This window comes from Mytilinidion resinicola (assembly GCF_010093595.1).
Source record: "Mytilinidion resinicola strain CBS 304.34 unplaced genomic scaffold BDZ99scaffold_19, whole genome shotgun sequence".
Classification (NCBI taxonomy): domain Eukaryota; kingdom Fungi; phylum Ascomycota; class Dothideomycetes; order Mytilinidiales; family Mytilinidiaceae; genus Mytilinidion; species Mytilinidion resinicola.
In genome coordinates, this window is record NW_022985455.1 from 981,032 (window position 1) to 999,578 (window position 18,547).

The 18,547-nt window shown below is 49.8% G+C and overlaps 7 protein-coding genes across 7 annotated transcripts; all 7 read left to right on the plus strand.

Moving 5' to 3' along the window:
- The first annotated feature begins 113 nt into the window (after positions 1-113).
- On the plus strand, positions 114-1,506 carry BDZ99DRAFT_467003 (uncharacterized protein). The gene is made up of 5 exons (XM_033720917.1): positions 114-440; positions 496-667; positions 721-831; positions 881-933; positions 983-1,506. Exons 1-5 carry the CDS (start codon positions 125-127, stop codon positions 1,162-1,164), a joined length of 834 nt encoding a protein of 277 aa, XP_033572357.1. The 5' UTR covers positions 114-124; the 3' UTR covers positions 1,165-1,506.
- A 169-nt stretch (positions 1,507-1,675) lies between these two features.
- BDZ99DRAFT_467004 (alpha/beta-hydrolase) lies at positions 1,676-2,794 on the plus strand. The gene is made up of 2 exons (XM_033720918.1): positions 1,676-2,276; positions 2,352-2,794. Exons 1-2 carry the CDS (start codon positions 1,835-1,837, stop codon positions 2,678-2,680), a joined length of 771 nt encoding a protein of 256 aa, XP_033572358.1. The 5' UTR covers positions 1,676-1,834; the 3' UTR covers positions 2,681-2,794.
- A 408-nt stretch (positions 2,795-3,202) lies between these two features.
- BDZ99DRAFT_467006 (kinase-like protein) lies at positions 3,203-4,258 on the plus strand. The gene has a single exon (XM_033720919.1). It carries the CDS (start codon positions 3,433-3,435, stop codon positions 4,078-4,080), a length of 648 nt encoding a protein of 215 aa, XP_033572359.1. The 5' UTR covers positions 3,203-3,432; the 3' UTR covers positions 4,081-4,258.
- Positions 4,259-6,521: 2,263 nt separating this feature from the next.
- BDZ99DRAFT_541279 (kinase-like protein) lies at positions 6,522-7,427 on the plus strand (the record flags this gene model as incomplete). The annotated part of the gene is made up of 1 exon (XM_033726735.1): positions 6,522-7,427. The coding sequence occupies exon 1, from the start codon at positions 6,765-6,767 to the stop codon at positions 7,425-7,427; it is 663 nt and encodes a 220-aa protein (XP_033572360.1). The 5' UTR covers positions 6,522-6,764.
- Positions 7,428-7,683: 256 nt separating this feature from the next.
- On the plus strand, positions 7,684-8,255 carry BDZ99DRAFT_525097 (uncharacterized protein; the record flags this gene model as incomplete). Its single annotated transcript, XM_033725970.1, has 2 exons — positions 7,684-7,742; positions 7,862-8,255. The coding sequence occupies 2 exons, from the start codon at positions 7,684-7,686 to the stop codon at positions 8,253-8,255; spliced, it is 453 nt and encodes a 150-aa protein (XP_033572361.1).
- Positions 8,256-10,694: 2,439 nt separating this feature from the next.
- Positions 10,695-11,261, plus strand: BDZ99DRAFT_480774 (uncharacterized protein; the record flags this gene model as incomplete). The annotated part of the gene is made up of 1 exon (XM_033722351.1): positions 10,695-11,261. The coding sequence occupies one exon, from the start codon at positions 10,695-10,697 to the stop codon at positions 11,259-11,261; it is 567 nt and encodes a 188-aa protein (XP_033572362.1).
- A 5,432-nt stretch (positions 11,262-16,693) lies between these two features.
- BDZ99DRAFT_525099 (uncharacterized protein) lies at positions 16,694-17,786 on the plus strand (the record flags this gene model as incomplete). The annotated part of the gene is made up of 2 exons (XM_033725971.1): positions 16,694-17,232; positions 17,324-17,786. The coding sequence occupies 2 exons, from the start codon at positions 16,694-16,696 to the stop codon at positions 17,784-17,786; spliced, it is 1,002 nt and encodes a 333-aa protein (XP_033572363.1).
- Positions 17,787-18,547: the final 761 nt, after the last annotated feature.

An 18,547-nucleotide genomic window follows, 5' to 3' on the forward strand; every position in this document is an offset into this window, starting at 1 on the left:
TGTTGACATGGTGTTGAGTTCCACGCGTTGGCGTCGGTGGTTATCGATAAGATCAAGGCTTGGCATAAATTCTAGATTCACGGGTCCACCAAAATTCTCCAGTAACTTTCCACATTCATCCAAAATGTCAGGCTCCGACTCAGAAGGCGGTGTCCCGCTCGTGGAGCCTAAGTTTAACACAGCAGCAACAGTGTCAGTCTCTAAGAAGCGAAAACGGGAAGCAGAAGCCGAGGCAGAGGCAAAGAAGAAAAAGAAGGCCAAGCAACGAAAGAAGAAGAAGCCCAAGAACATCCTCGATGAAGACTTGAACGAGCAGCTGGGTGTCAATGTTGCGTTTGCGCGGATGGATGCGCAGTTGTTAGCCGATTACATCAATCAGCGGACTGCCCATTACTGGAAGGATATGAGTTCGGTGGAGCTTGAGGATAGGTTTATTCCAGGTGAGTGAGGAAAACGACATAACGTCGTAGTATCAGGGGACTGATTTTGGCCAAGTGCGTGCTATCCAAGATACCAGCGAGTGGGAATGGCCCCGGAATCTAGAGCATCTGGCGAAGTTCTTGAAGAAGAGTTGCGGAAAGCTCAAGCCCGTTTCGACCAGCTCGAAGGGCAGCCCGCATACTTTGATCGTTGCTGGCTCAGGCATCAGAGCGGCGAATCTGGCAAGGTACAAGGCATCTGATTCCAGACTGTCACTTCATCTACTGATTCCACTACTAGAGCCCTGAAAGACGGCCTTCCCAATGAGGGAGTCAAGGCCCCGAAAGTTGGCAAGCTGTTCGCAAAGCATATCAAGCTAAAGGAAGCCATCGAATTCTGTTCTCGAGAAGGGTATGGCTTCATCTCTCTACGTTTAGGGAGCTCTTACTGACTTTCGTAGCATGGACTTCGGCGTCGGCACTCCACAGCGAATCTCAGAGCTCCTAGAGAGCAGTAAGCATCACCTCAATTCATTCAAGGTTCAAGACTCTAATCCATGTAGGCGCGCTAAAGTGCTCAAATCTCAAGCACATTGTAATCGATGCTTCATACATCGATGAGAAAAAGCGTGGTATTCTCGACATGAAAGACCTGCATAAAGCAGTGCTAGATCTTCTTCTGAGAGGAGAGTTCAAAAGCTCTGAGGATTCTTGGGATGATCAGTTCCGCTTGATTCTCTACTAGGCATTGTATTTCCTTCTATTGCACCCGAAAGTTGGTTTCTCATGTAGTGGAGTCCGGGGACTGGAGTAAGAATGGGTATTGGCCCTTACATCAAAAGTACGTGTGACTACAAGCTCCTCGAATTCCGCATAGAACAGGGAGCAGGGAGGAAGAATCCAATCCTCGAGGCGTTCTGTAGTACGTACAAGACGGGAACCTTGTCAACGCCATCAAGCGGTCATAAAACTCATGTCTACTCCAATACCAAAGCTATAGCGAAAGGCATCCACGCCTGAACATGCCCAAAGCTCTGCAACTATCTGCATCCCAATAGGTCTGCTTACTTATCGCGACTCAAAACAGAAACAAAATTCTATTAAAAGCAATGAGGTGCGTGCATGAATGACTAATGAACGCTGGCATTGTTGCAGGTCACAAGGCCCGTCTGCAACTTCAACGTCCCACAGGTTCGGGCTTCTTCGTAGCGACGAGCCGGCGCATAAGCACGTCCGAGTCCGCCCGATTTAATGGTCCAGTCCTTGTATAAGAGCATAGCTTTTGTTTCCTCAGGTCCTTACTATTTTTTCAGTCATCCAAACTAGCTCAACATCCAATCTACTCAACTTGCTCCGCCTTTCCAACTCCTTTGATCAATCGTTCACATCACCTCACTCCGTTCCATCTCAACACTATGTCTCAAACCAAGCCCACACTCGTCTTCGTCCCAGGCTCCTGGCACGACCCTTCATGCTACTCCAAAGTTATCGCCCTCCTCGAACCCCAATCCTTCAAATCCGTCGTCGTCGACCTCCCTACCACCCAATCTGACCGGTCCAAGAATCTCTCAGACGACATCGTCGCCGCCAAAACTGCCATTGAAGCAGAGATCATTGCCGGCCACGACGTCGTCGTGATCGTGTGGTCGTACGGGAGCGTCGTCGGGAGCAGTGCCATACAGGGCTTCACACGGCCAAAAGGCGAGGAGGGAAAGGGGGAGAGGGGCCACGTGATTGGTATGGTGTACATGGCCACCGGTTTCAACCCCACAGGCGTGAGCTTCCTAGGGGCGTTTGGGGGCAAGCCGCCGCCAATTTGGAACTTGAATGAGGAGACGGGGTTTGTGGATCTTGCTGGTACGTATTTATACCTCCTAACACCCCACATGGTCATGGCCATGCAAAAAGATTAACAATGTTGGTGGCTGCTAGTGGACCCCAAGGACCTCTTCTACCACGACATCCCAGACGAAGAGGCCAAAGCCTTGATTGCGCAGCTCCGACCGCAGACAGTCGCCTCACTGACTGAGGTCAGCGATCTGGCGTACTCGGGATGGTTGGACGTGCCCGTCTTCTATCTCGCGACTATTGAAGACAAGGGGCTGCCGATCGAGGCGCAGCGGATGTTTGTGCAGATGGCGAAAGATGCGGGCGCGGAGGTGACGATTGAAGAGGCGCAAAGCAGCCATTCGGTGATGTTAAGTCAGCCGAAGCAGACGGCCGAATTTATTGTGAAGGCGGTAAAGGCGTTTGAGGGGTAGGGAAAGGGTTTGTAGGCGTAAAAAGGGGAATTGTGGAAGGTGTATTGGGGAGATTGTATGATGAGATTTGTATCATAATAGAATGTAACTCCGCTCCAGTACAAAGACTGAGATGGTCGATTCCATGCAGGAGGTGTCGTGTGATCTGACGTGCTCTTCATATCATGTGTTCCCACACGACGTCGCTCCCGAAGAGGGTATAAGATCCCTGAAGTGTGGGATCGAGTTCCTCCCTCATAATCTCGCAAGAAGAGCTGGGCTATCAAACAAAGAGACTAAGAACGTCATGGACTAGGATCAAAACCCATTGGACCATTCATGATGGATTTTAAAAACGCAGCTGAGACCGATCAATGTTGTCTGCTGTAAAAACCATCCGACTATCCCAGAATGGGAAGACTGTGAGTTGGCTGTGTGTACTAACTTTCCTCCTCGCAGCATCAACTATCTCTCGTGAAGACGAACACCGCTGATTGGCCCGCAGACCTCCTGGATGCGCGGCCTAACTTAAACCCAAGGCAACCGCTGTACTTCGAATTCGCAAAGGTCTCTACGGCAGGCTTCTACGACTTCACCAACATCCTCAGAATTTCCAACTTACCATGAAGGACGAAAGGGGATGAACTATTAGTTATTACCAGGTTTACTGCCCCCCAGGCGTGAAGCGATTCCTTGCCACGGGAAGCAGCGCATTCATTGGCGAGGTAGATGACTCAACCGTCTTGAAATATCCTCGTGCCCCGGGCGAAGACATGACCCGTCTCGAAGTAGAGAGCAAGCTTCTTAAGATTGTCGGGCCACATGAGCGGATCATAGGGTTCAAGAGCTTCTCCGAGGCTGGCCTGTACCTGGAACGGGCCGTGAACGGAACCGTCGCCCACTACTTGCTGGAATCTGGCAAACCGCCCCCTTCGCTCGAGCTGCGCCTGGCCTGGTGCCGCGAGGCTGCCGAAGCAGTCGCGTGGATTCATGGCAGCCGCGTTATTCACTGCGACATCCAACCCACCAACCTCCTTCTCGACAAGACCCTCCACATCAAGCTTTCAGACTTCCAGGGCAAGCAGCTGTCGGAGACCGGCAAGGTGCTGCTTGACGGCTGGAGCGGCGAACCCTGCAGGTTCTACTGCCCTCGCGACGACCCTTTCGATGCGGACGTGAAAACGGATCTTTTCGCGCTAGGGTGCACTATCTACTTCATTATGATGGGCCATGCTGTGTTCCCTGACATTATCGACGGCGAAGACGCATGGTATGAGAAGGTGAGGGAGAGATTTGCGAGCAAGCTGTTTCCACAAGACGAACATGCTTGCAGCGCTGTTACGTTAAGGTGCTGGCAGAAGGAATATGAAGCTGCCGAGGAAGTGGTTCGGGACATTGAGGCGCTGGAAAGGACGACGTGATCTTGAACTAGGGGCATGGTAGCTTGAAGGGATGGAAGAAGGAGGTGGGGCTAGGCGATTTCTGGGGTTTGGACAAATCTCCGAGCAGCAATCTAGCCTCAAACTTGAATAATTACTGCCTATCGAAAATATCTGAATATGCTATTTCATTCGGTTCGGAGAGTCTTAAGAGTCTTGAAGGGCAAGTTGAGCAGTTACAAAATTACAAAACAGGTTCAACAGACGGTCCGGTTTGCAAAGTAGGTTCATCAAGCCCGAGAAGAATGACCAAGACTAATCGATGCAAAATCTTACAACTGAATGATCCCGTCGTGATCAAGAGCGTTTAAGGCTATTTTCGAGTTGAGAATGAACGCGATGTCCTCCGCCGCTAAGGTCGAACGCCATACCTAAGACCGATGGTCGATGAAATCAAAGAGCCTTTGGAGCCTACTACCATTGTGTTGAAGTATCTTGATAACGACCTTCGCCATGCTTTAGATACTAAGAAGTTAGATCGGAACAAGCTTAAATACGTGTCAAAAAGTATACTTAAAGCGCTCAGCACGCTGCATGAAGATGGCTTTGTATATACCGGTATGCGCCTATCTTATTATCTGTTCAATCTCTAATATTTGTGCTAGATATAAAGCTAAATAATGTCCTTGTTAATTATGTTTCGGCCAACAATAACTAGGCTAATATTCAATTCACGGATATAGAGCTAGCTAATATCGGTAGTACCTACCTAGCCGACCATAGATATGCTAAAAAGGGAGTTCCTATCGGCGCTCTAGTTTGGCGGAGCTCTAAAGTGATCCTTAGATTGCCTTGGAACATATTAACTAATATTTAGTTATTTAGGATTTGCGTAAGATTTTACCTTTTCAAACCTTACTTTTTATGTGAAGATAAGTTACTAACTTTAGGTCTTACAGCAGCTTATAAGGCTTATATATAGGGGCAATTTTAATATTATAACGCCTTATAGAGTTACCTTTAATAATAAAGGTTATAGTATTTATATTTTAATACAGCACTTTAAGTACTTTAGGCTATTTCTACTAAGGTATGCTAAATTTTTTGGGGGAGGTAAGGCAGAAAAGGAGCTTAAACTTGTTATATAATATGTGTTCGACAACGTCCTAGAGTTAGAAAGAAAGCCTTTTAGCCTGGTTAGCGCAAGGAAGGTTTTAAGAGAGGATAGGGATTTCATTTGCAAGATAATGAAACTTAATCAAAGAAACAGGCCTATAGCCAAAGAACTACTGCAGGATAGGTGGTTTAAGGAACACAGCAAGAGATAAGATTTGTTGAAAGTGGCTAGAATTAGGAGATGGAGTCTCCCTACTTACTCAGCTCTCCTTTTATTAGAATCGCCGAGCCTAAAAAAAGACTTCTATTCTAATAAGTATCGATTCAACTGGCACATGAAGGGAATCTGGACGCAGAGAGTCGGTAGGATATTGCTTCGTTAGCAGAGGGCACGAGCTGGCGAACCATAGCTTGTTTTAAATGGATTATGATATCGAACAGCTATTATTTCATCTTCCAAGGCTTCCATCGCATTCTACAGTTTTGCTCCTCTTTTGCCTAGACCTATTTCCGGCGTGCGCAAAGCCAAAAGAGCACCCAGGAATCTAAATCATGCATAAAGTTATGATCCTTTCCGTAATATGAGTCTTGGGATTACAAGGGCACGAAGTAAACTAGCTTTGTGCTGTGACTTATTGAGACCGGGCGGTGTTTATGAGGACGTTGGCGGGAGGATGATGAAACTAGAACTAATCCGCTGGAGATTCTGATGCACCAGCGCCACGGGACAATTTAGCTCCCTCCAAACGGTATTGCTCACTTTACGCTGGCGATAGTAGCCCACTAGCGATTCTGATGCGGCAGCGCCATGGGGCCCATTTTGGCTCCCTCTGGACGTTAATGCTCCACGGAGTCGGATTTTGATATATTCCGAGCATCTGCAGGAGAGGAAAGGCTTCGCATAGCCACAGATCTGTCATCACAGCTGATGCAGAGTGTTCCTTACGACGCGTACTATCCTTTCGCCCCCGCCTGCGACTCTTGAACGTGTGCGACGAGACGCGAGCGGCTCGTAGCATGTAGCATTCGATAGACCGCATTGACCCGCTTCTTTACGCCTGATTGTAGAGACATTGCCAGGCCGTCACAACCATCCACCACCGCTCTCGAACTCCGTCAGCGACTGACAGCACTGTCGATCGCGTCTACAGCAGCATACGCCTGCTCGAAGACCGGTAACGTCGACGAGCCTCACCCTCTACGTTGGGGCCGGCATTCCCATTATTGCCAGCGTCGCTTTCCCAAACCCCAAGCGCGCACCCTTCTGCCCGCCTATACTCGCTCCTCGATTACTTCTCGACACAACTCCACTTCCATCAGCTATCTGCGCTTCACTTTAAAGTCAGATGCTTCTTCTTATTGACACGTGACTTCGCTAATTAGTGGCTTACAGAAAGAGGACACTAAGCACAACCTTTCCTTTCAAAGATCATTATTTTCATCCTGGCGCCCCCTACTACGCCTCACCTTTACCTCACTCCTCTCGTACCGACCTCACACCTCCTCTTCGACCGACCTCATTTCCTCTTCTTCAAGTCGATTGTACTAAGCGCTATATCATCTTTCCGAGCGATTGCTTGTCTATTCCATCGGAGACATCGCAGAGGAAGATGCAGGAGTCTGTTATACAATGGCCACTTGGTTTAGACATCAAGGATCTGGTTGGCGCAGGCGTTACGGCGATTGTCGCGCGTCTTGATGCCGTCGTCAAGTTCTTCGGGCCGTCGGAATTGCACTTCTTCGAACGGGAGAAGCTCATCTATCAACGTCTTGGTCGCGACCACAACGGCATCGTTCGATATTTTGGCATCTTGGAAAATGCTATCATCTTGCAGTTTGCTAGCCAGACCTCTATTAGGCAATACGTTGCAAGGCAGAAACATGTTCCACTTTCTCTCAGGCTTCGTTGGGTCGAACAACTTTTCGATGCAGTGCGGTTTATCCATTCAAGAAGCGTGTTGCATGGCGATATATCGTGCAACAATGTTTTCCTTGATGACAATCTTGATGTGAAGCTTGGTGATTTCGCCGGCTCGGCTATTGACGACCTACCACCCCCCCTCTCTCACCACACCACCCACCAACTCCCTGCCGAAGACACCCCAAACAGGAACGAAAGCTTCGCCCCCGAACAAACCAGTTACAACAAAAAGACTAGCGCGAAGCCAAAAAAAGAGCTAAATAACCACCAGAAATCACCAACATACCACCAGACCCCCTATCCTAACCGACAAGCAGGCACCCTAACAACGAACAAGAGCACGAGATCCTGAAACCACGACAATCAAACAGCACAAAAAGACCGCCCACAAGCGAAACCAAAGGAGAAGGCCAATTATAGGAAAAAACCGCAAAAAACCGGAGGATCCGCACAGGCAAGACCACGAAAGAATAACGCATACAACGTTCCTACGAACCACCAAGCAAAAAAACGCATCTAGGACCTTTCCGCCTCAAGCTAGAGTAAAGAGAGCCAATAGAAGACTGCGGAAGGCGCAGAAAACCACTCCAATGAAGCAAGCCAGCAAAATGCATGGACAAAACCTTCCCAAGACGCACAAACAAGGGAAGAGAATGACAGCAACAAAGTTAGTAAACCCCCCAACCAGCAAAAAGATAGACGGGCGGGGTAGGAAGAGAAAAGCGAGATAATCCAAACAAAAAAGCCGCGAGCCAATCAAACCCCAACCGGAAAATAAACCGACAGACCAGAGGACAATGAACAAAAACCAAAGCATGCGGACCGACAGAAGCACAAGCCAATTCAAGACACCTTTCACAGCAAAACTACCTCAAACAACACCAACACCCAAAATGGAGCAAACAACCAAGACCACCACACCAGAGCGCAACCCAAGAAAACCACGGACCGCACGACCCACATGACGGGGCGCCCAGCAAGGCACTCAGCAACCGCGGCCGCGAGCACACGCAAGAGGTCGAGAACACCCAAACCCGCGCCTCAAACCAAAATCAACCACCACAAACCGATCCCCGCCGACCGTCCTCAGCCCAACGCAGCACCCGGCAAACCAACAACGCGAGGAGGGCCCGAGAAGGATGAGCCCAAAAAGACCAACGACCCCACCCCGGCCAGATAAACCGCCACGCAGCAGAACCCCGTAATCCTAGGAGCGCCTTACGACACCGTGACGACCGCAGACCACAGACATCTGACCGAGACCGTATGCAACAAATTGCCAACCCCGAACAAACACAGCAAAACAAAACAAGAAGAAATCCAACCAAAAAACATTGACTCCACAGAAAAAAACCCAAACAAAAAGAACGCGAAAAAAGCCCGCAACCGGCTGAAGAACCACAAACACTGACATCGCGGCAAACCACCACGCAGCAAAAACAACACAAATAAGACAACACCCACACTCAGGGATAGGGCGAGAGAAGCAGCGGGGCACGAAGGCCCAGACACTACGGCCTTCAGGCACACATCCCACACCCGAACCGCGGGAACGAGGCAACGCACAGCCATACACATACTCGACGAAAAGGATCCGCAAACAGAATGCCAGAGCTAGAGCAGAAAGACCAAGGCATTCCAAGCAAATAAAAGAAACGCCCTCAAGAGGATCACGTCACCCGGAGACTGGACAAGCCAAAAGATCCTCCACCACTCACACAGAAAGAACAACCGCGCGACAGAAAACAACGCCAGAACGAACACGCTACCGGATCCACACAAGAAAACAGAGACGACTCCAAACAAACCACCAAACCAGGACGACCCCACCATCATAAAGGCAGGCCCAAACCTCAAGCAAAAGTCCATAACAACCACCATGACGCCAACAAACGACGCCTTAACAAACTCAGCAGACAACAACCAGCATCAAAAAACAAAGGATAAAAAAACACAGGCTAAATAAAAGACAACACCCAACGACTCACAACAAAACGAGCGAAACACCACCAGAATGCACCACATCAAAACGCGCAGTACCGACCACAAGGACAACCAACTGACTGCAAGACACCAACACCAAACAAAAACCCCGCACACCAGCCCCCAGACAAGCAATCGACACATCGCCAATGACCACCAACAGGACAAACACAACATAGCTCTTAAAACCGACCTCCCCGGCCAACCAAACAAGAAATCCAGTGCACAAAACCAGCAAGACCAAAACCAAAAATCGACGGGACACTGAGTTCGCAGCAAACCACATCACACCCACCCACAAAAAAAAGCACAGCGAAAGCACCGACGAGCCCCAGGTCACCAACGAGGGCCACAAAGACAGACAACACACGACAACAGAACCACGAAAACAGGGAAACAGCGCAGAACCAGGCGCACACGAAGAACACCCAAAACACCACACAACCAACAACACCACAGCAACCAAAAACAGAGCCGCCAAAAGCCCGGGAAAAGAAAACACGAAACCGTCCATAACGGAAAGCGGTGAAAGCCCCAAAGTCGCAACCATCATGAGGCGCCAGAAAAGGAGCCGAACCAGCGCGACGGAGAAACCAAACGGGCCAATTCAGATCACTAGCAAAGACCAAGACGACAAAAAAAACCACAAACATCACGGCCCCGCAAACGGCGCAGAACGGAACAAACAAACTCGCAACAACACCGTCAAAAGAAAGCAAAGGGACGACAAGATAAACCAAAACGCAAACAAAGAAAACCACACGCCAAATCACACAAAAAATCCCAACCAAAAGGGGCCGCGAAACACAGAGGACCGCAATACAAACGACGGCGCCAACAGCCTCACCGTACGCGACCAAAAAATGAACCCCGCTGCACACAAACCCCAACGAGAAGGCGAAAACGAGACTAAATCACAAACGCACAACACCCCACACACACAAGAAAAAAGAGTCAGCCAGAAGCCTCCGGCAAGCACAAAGCATACCACAAAGCGACCAGCCCGAAACGCAAAACGCCCCCCCCCCTCCAAACCTGACAACAACCGGCCAACAGCCCCAAGTGGCAGCATCACGCACAAACTTATAGACACAAGCGCCATCAAGAACAGAAATCTCGAGACGACCAGCAAAACCCACACGGAACAACGCCACCATTCTGGACACAAAAACAACACCACGAAACAAAACAAACAAGACCACACTGAACCCCATGGACACCGCCATAACACACACAGCGAAGGCAACAAGAAGCAAAAAAAAAAGGAAGCAAAAAAAAACAACAAGAGCGACGCTCCACAAAGCGCAAAGCACCCACCGCGACACCACAGCCCAAACAGCAGAGCAAACCGACACAGTGTTGAGAAAAACGCGTAGCCTGCGACCGAGGACAACACCGAGAGCAAAAAACCAGAGCGTACCGCAAGGAAAAAAGAAGACAGACAGACGAAGTGACACACCAACAAACAACGCACCGAAAACTCCCGGTACGCCAAGGATGATGACGGCAAAAAAGGGAACGACACCGCGAACACGCATCGACGCGGTCACCTGGCCAGACACGAAAGGGAAACCAAAGAAAGACGCGAAGGAGCCAACCTTTTCGGATGCCAACGAGAAACGCAAGGAACAAAACTATGACCGCCACAGACAAAGATCACTACGACGACACCTTAGGCGTAGACAAAACAACAGAAGCAAACCCGACAACCAGCGCCCAAAGTCCATACCAACCCAAACAAAAGACCCGCACAATAATAGCCACGCACATACCAAAAACCCTCAGCACGCCGGATTCGAACAGGAGACACAAAACCAGCCTAGCGCCCCTGCAAGAAATCCAAGAACCAAAAGGCGAAAAAAGAAGGAAACGCACAAGCGCGAGCATAAGAACCCGATCCGCAGACCACGACAATACCAACCGAGGCCAACACATAAGTCACTATCAACACCGACCACTAAGACGAACCGAAATGAAAAGAACCCAAAACAACGCAACACATAAACAGCAGCCGACGCTCACAACACAACAAACTTTGCAGAGAAAGCAGAAACGAGACAAAAAGAGACACACACACCAGAAAGATGACACCTCACGACACGAGGAAGCACCAACCAGGAAAGAAGGAACAGGAGAGCAAAGAAGGACGACTATGCCCGCAAAACGAGACATACGCGACAGCGAGACCTTCAACAAAAGATAGGATCAGATAGGCAACATACCCACACACAAACCACAGACGCAGCAAAGGACAACCACCGCCACCCCTAATAAACGCGGCACAACAACACACCCGCCGGAAACATAACGATCGCCCACACACAGGCCCAGACCGTCCTACACCAGCAAAAATGCACCGACGCAGCGAAAACGGCCGCACACCAAGGCACCAGCCCTGAAGGCCCGAGACAAAAACACCACAAAAAAGACAACAAACAAAACGAGATAGAACGACCCGCGGGCCAAAACGAACGAAAAGAAAAACAACACACACACAACCAATCATAACCCGCTACCCAACAACATCCCCAATCCTGCTGCATCCCACGCACACCCAAAAACGACAGAAACGAAGGAAAAGGATGAAGAACCACAGATCGCAGGGGAAACGAAGAGAACGAACAAATGCAAGAACGGCAAAACGAAGAAGCCGGCGGAACAACGAACCCCCAGGAACGGACCAGGCCGCAACACCAAGGGGCTGAAGAAGCAGTTCCGAGTTCATAAAAACAAGCATAAGACCCGTACACATAGCCTAGCAAAGGGCACGGCCACACCAAACTCCCCCCCCATCACCGAGAGCGAACGATCGAACGCCACAGAAACCCTAAAACTCACAACCAGAAACCAACCGCAGCAGAAGCAAAAGCACAGCCCCCAAGACTATCGCTCCAGCGCTCGCACGACAGCAAACACCACAACATCAAGGCCCGGACTAAGGGAGGAACAGTGCAACCTGAACCGCACAAAAAACGCGAAAAAGCCAGCGCGAACAGGACCCCGCCCATCGACCAAGCCACAAACGCAAGGACAAAAGCCCCGACGAGGGCCAACAAAACGCAAAAGAACAAAACCACGAAACCCATTCAAGCTAGGCCTAACAGCAACAACACAAATACGCCGAAAGCCCCCCTAACAGCAACCCAGAACCACCAACGCCAGCGACTGCGGCCAGCCCGTAACGACACCACGGGAAGCCCCACACGGAACCCACCCAGAAACAAATCACACGTAAAAGAGATCAAACCCAACAACCTCACCACGACCCCCCCAAAGGCCACAAACAGGACGAAAAAGCACCAGCAAGAAAGCGACCACACGAAAGCACAGCGACAGCCAAGCCGCGAAAGGAAAAGCGCGCAAGGCTCAATAACACACAACACAAGCCCGCAACGATAGGCCAAACACGAAACCAACCTTCCGAGCCCGACACCACAAACACAGCCCCGACGCGCTCAACACACAACCCAACCCCACCCGCAAAACACTACCTAACCACAAGTCCCCCCACAACACCACCCAACACAACGACAAAAACTAAACAACCAACCAACACCCAAAACCCACATCACCAAAACGCCGAAAGGAGCACTCGAAACCCAACCAAGATCTCTAACCGCACAAAACGCAACAACCCAGACAGCAAGACCGCAAACACAACAAACAAGCAACTCAGCATATACGAAGACTTGCGCGTCACCAACCAAAGTACCACTCCCGACGCCCCACCTGCAACGAACACACCGAAAAAAATGCAAAACTCACGAAAACACCAGCAACACCACCAAAACCCACACCACAAGAACCAAACACTCCCCACACGCAACTAGACCAAGACACTGGCAACAACCCCCCACGCCGATCAACACGAAAAAAAAAAGACCACAAAGTCAAGTTGAACCGGAAACCCACAACGCCCCAAGACACTACAAAAAAACCAGTACAGAAACAACACACCGACTGCGCGACGCAAGAGGAACCAAACCAGAATAAACACCAGCACCGACCCGAACCCAACCGTAGGAAACCGCCACGACGAACCCCGGCAGACCCGCACCCAACCGAGAACCAGCACCCGCGAAAGCATCATCCAAACGCGCACGGCAAAACACCCAAGAATCCACCACAATGCACACCGCACAAACACAGGGATAGGCACAACACACAAAAAACTGAGCAAAAACAAGCAAAAAAAACAAAAGCAAAACACCAAAGCCAACGTAACCTTCAAAAACGGCGCAAAACCAGGCACAGAGAACACCAAAGCTGAACGCGGTACCACCCGCACCTACCACCGCAGAACAGTACAGAGCAGAAACATCACACAACAAGAAACGACAGGAGAGGAGATTGAGAAAATGACGGACAAGGACCACGAGAAGGAAGCAACACGAAGGGGAAAAGCCACAGTGGCACCAAAACTGCTCCAACAACAGAAAAACCCGAAGGCAGGAGATCAAAACTTCAAAAACCTCTAGGAGAGAACGGGTTTGAAAATGACGGAAGGGCGTGACAGTTGGGCGGGTATTGAAAATGTGACAGACACGGCAGAAGAAAAAGACGATCGCAACAATAAAAACAACCCAACATGAACAAGCCCGACCCCCCACGCCAACAGGAGCCGCCGACGCTCTGGAGAAACGCAAATCACTCCCCGGCGAACAACCAGCGAACCCCTGAGCACACCTCAGAACCCGTGCTAGCCGGCTACACAGGCGCCTAAGAAACAACCACTAAAAATAGCCAACCACTAACGAAGGGGCCTAAAGCTATCCCGAAAAACGAAAAACACACCCATGCGACTAACCAAGGAGCAGAAGCCGAAACCACAAACGCCGGAGAGCCGGTCCACACAAGCGAACTAAAACCAACATGAGAGAAGTGAAGCAAGCGGACAACCAAAGAAAAAATCCCAAACCAGAACACACCCCAAGAAGACCAAGAATAACGACCACAGTAACAAAAGCCCCCCCAGGGTGCAAGAAACCCAAAACCCACCCAAGCAACAAACCGATAACCCACGAAGAACACCACAAACGCACTAACAAAGGAGTATACATCCGTGACTCAACAATCCCCGTAAACTTGGAAATGCCCCGGATAACACCAAAAGCACCTAAACAACAGACCAAATGGACACGAACCGAACAGTAACCAACGCCAGCGAGAAAGCAACCGCACAACGGCTGGAAAACCCAGCAAACTCACGAACCCAGGTAACACGACGGTAGAAGGACGTACGAACCAGACCCAAAAGCAACCAAACACGCACCAACAAAGACAGGAAGTAAAAGCAGAAGGCCGAAAAGCCAAAAACAACACACGCAAGAGAGAAACAACAAACAAACAGACAGCCCTCTGAACTACCCGAGCCAGTTATCCGAAAACAAACACCCGCCGTACCCAACCGCAAGGAAACCCCTAACCACAAAGCAGACGACGGCAGACAACCATAAACAAGAAAGCCCAAAACGCACACACAACAACGAAGAAAGCAACTCAAGGGACCAAAAGAAAATGTAGAAAACACAAGAAAAAAAGATAATGCAAGAAACAGTAACAAATTAATACACCTCACGGCCACGACAAGAGGCGCGCCTCATGCCAACATAAACAATCCAAACCCAAGTATCGAAAAAACCTAAAAAACCCGTGAACGAACAGCAAAAAAAGTCAAAAGCACGGAAACAAATGAGGGAAGGCATCAAGCACGCAATAACAACCAAGAATAAACCCAGAAAAGCAGCAGCCAAAACAGGAAAACCCTGCGGTATAACACAAGCCACAAACGCCCACCACAGACAGAAACGACACGAACTACCCCCGAAAACGCGAACCTCATCGTTCCAACGAAACCAAAAAAACAACAAAACACCGCAAACAACAGAAAAGAAGAGTAAACAACACCGAGGGAGGTAGCAGGCAAGCAAATACACAGTATCAAATAATGAACAAACCCAGAAGCAACCCCACCGGGACACGCAAATCGAGAACAAGACCGAACCCCTACATCCAACTCCCACCAAACGAAACCTCGCAAAGAGCCCCCAAAACACCAAACCCCAGCGCTAGCCGGAGTGCTTACCAGGCCGAGACCACCTCAAAGAAAACCAAACCCGGAGACAGACACCCAAACTCCAAAAAATACAAGCAAGAAACGCACATGACCACCACTAGAGCGGCACCCGCCTGAAACACAAACATAACAACAACAAGGCAGAACAAAGGAGGAACCCAACCCCCGACCAAACACAACAGAGACCCCCAATAAGCCCCCACAAACCAACACACAACCGCGTCTAAACAACCCGAAAACAACACAAGCACAGAAAGAACACGAACGACAACACAAACCACATCACAGCGCACAACCCCGCGGTACATACCCCCAACACCCCGTGGAGCCCCCCCCCCAACCCACAGCAACACCGATGATAGCACAGCGAAAACTAGCGACCCAAAACAGACCGCCGCACAAGTAAACACAAAGAGCGGAAAAAGCGACGACATGACACGAAACGAAACAACGCAAAATAACCGACGGCAGCGAAACCGGAATTACCAGAGCACATAAACACTAGCGAGCCAGACATCAACCCAAATCCCAGTCCAGCTGGGCAACAGCCACCATACAACAAGCACACAGCCAACAAAGACTGCCCAAAACAACCGCCAAGAGCAAGGAAGGCGGCAGATCAAGACCCAACAAGCAAAAACTAAGACAACAAAGATCAAGTCAGAAGAAGCATCAACATCAAGACCAAAATAACAACAAAAGAACGCAAAAAGGTAAAACACAAAAAGTAGAAAGAGAATTGCGCTACAAAAAACACAGTACGCAACGCCCCGGGATAAGACACATGGAACAACGGAAAGCAAGCCACAGGAAAACCCAACCCAAACAACCCAGCAGACAAGGGACACACAGTCCCTCACCAAAACCCTGAACACGAAAACACACCACACCAGGAGAGGAGCACCACCCCACACGAAGAGGGAAGAAAAAAGGGAAGGCCAACAAAACCCAGAAACAAAAAAACGACAAACAGAAACAAAAGGACCGAGGGACACGAAAACAACTACGAGGAGCCACAGCACCAAAACAGAAATCGAAAACAGAAGCAAAAGACCGGAGCACAGATGCAGGCACAACGCGCACGCAAGCAAAAGAAACCAAAACCACCGACAACACGGCAACAAAGGCCAACACCACCCGCGATGGCAGATCTAACCAGCGAAGAGACCCCGTAAGAAAAACACACAGGCGTCCATCAGCACGAAATAACCAATGAAACAACCAAGCCAAAAAAGGGATCACAGCACAAAGCAATAAAAGCAGCAACACAACCTGAGAACTAATGATACGAGGAACATCAAATACCGCACAATGAAACACGCACCCCGAGAATCACCAGCAGGCGCCGAAGGCAGCACCGCGGGACCATACGACACAGCTGGAGGCGCACCAAGAGGGCTCCCGGGCGGTGCAAACGCGGGCAGCGATCGCACCTCCCCACAGAAACGCCCCGGAATACGCCCCCCAAAAAATCATAACAAAACCAAACGCTTCTGGCCCACCACCTGTCAAGCCAGTAACCAAACGAACGCCCGCACAATAACGATAGAAAGCGAAACATGGACAAAACCCTAGCCACCCAAAGAAGCACGAAGGAAAACCCCAATCCAATCTGCGACGAGAAAGCACCACCATGCACCACAGACCCGCGCCCCACAACAGCAAAGGCTCCAGCAAACAACCCACGTGCCAGCCCACAGAAACCACCACAACCACACACGAAAAAACCAACCAGAACCGCAATCGACCAGACGAAGCAAGCCACGAGAAACCCCAGAAACCCGCCCAAAGAAAACACCCAGCGCAAACCCCAACCCCCAAAACCCTCGCACCGAAAGCAAGGCACAAAAGAACAGCTAGACCAGGCCGCGAACAACACAACCATCCCCCACAAGTCCAAAGACAAAAGCACGCCCGAGGAAAGCACAAACACCCCGCCGGAAACCCACTCCACACAGACCACCTACTTCCACCCAACGACCACCCACACCAAGCCCACAAAGGGCACCCAACCAACATCCCACAGACGGAAAACCCACAACACAGCGAATCAGACCGACAAAAAAAACCAGGCAGCGCCGAAAAACAAAACCAACAAGTAAGGAGAAACAAGGGCAAGGATGACAGAAAAACCAAAACAAAGAAAGCCGACACGAGAGCTAGACGCAGCTCGAAAAAAGCACAAACAGCATCCCGCGATGCGAGAAGGGAACGGCAGCCGGAAGTCAGGAAGAACAGAAGCTAACACCGACCGGAAAAAACATAACAAGAAAGAGAGGGACCAAGCACAGCAAAAGAAGTGACGCCAACGAAACTATCAAGCCGACGCCCACCGCACAAACTAACACAAACCAATATGCAACAAGCGAACAAAAAACTACGACCCCGCACCACAAGGCAACCAAAATCAAAAACCAAAACCACCATGCCGAGAGCATGCCTCCAAAAGACGCCTTCAAGATGCGCGAGACCGAAAGAATTGGCCCAACAAACAAAAAACACAGCCCCAACAAGCGGAAGCCACAAACCGCACTATACCTACCCAAGAAAACACAAACACAACCACAGCACAACGAAGCCCAGCATCAAGCCATCCAAAATGAACACCGGAAGCAAAAACCTGACCTCGCAACCAAAGAACCCACATACTGATGTCAAAACCCCTCAAACCGAAGACGAACAGCGCCCCAAAGAAACCATAAGCGAAAAGCGAACAAAAAAAAAAGAAATGCAGGAACAACGGAGAACCAACCAGAAACCCGCACAATACGTACGAGCGAAAACCCAAAGAAAACAAGGAGAAACAAAAAAAGAACATCCCGAAACACAAGAAAAAAATCAAATGAGGATAAGAAAGGGAACAGGCCAAAAACGACTACAACGCCGGCAAGCAAGAATCAGAAAGAAAAAAAACGCGAACAGCAACGTAAACCCAAAGAAGAACCCGCAACAAAACAAAAAGAACCAATAACACACAAAGAAAAGAGACCAGACATCAAACACAAAAGCACCCAGAAGAAAGAGCCCACCACCAAAGCAACAACAGCGCCGACCGCCCAACTGCAGACGAAGTGAAGGACAGCGAGGCCACAGAAACAAGAACAGAATCCGCACAGACGCCAGCACCGGTCACGACGACCCAAAACAGCCCCGCAAAACCAAGGGCAAAAAAGGCATGGAACAGAGGAGCACAGGCGCACGAGTCAGCCGCCACTAGGAAACAGACAACAACGAACATAGATCTCCAACACAACCCCACCAACAGGACGTCGACAAAAATACAGCACCAACACCACCGCCAGCAAGACGAAATCACACAAAAACGCGAACGCCCTCAACAACTACCAAGCCGGGAGGGATCGAACAAACACCAAAGACCGAAAATCAACGTAAAAAAAGGAAAAAAGAGTACG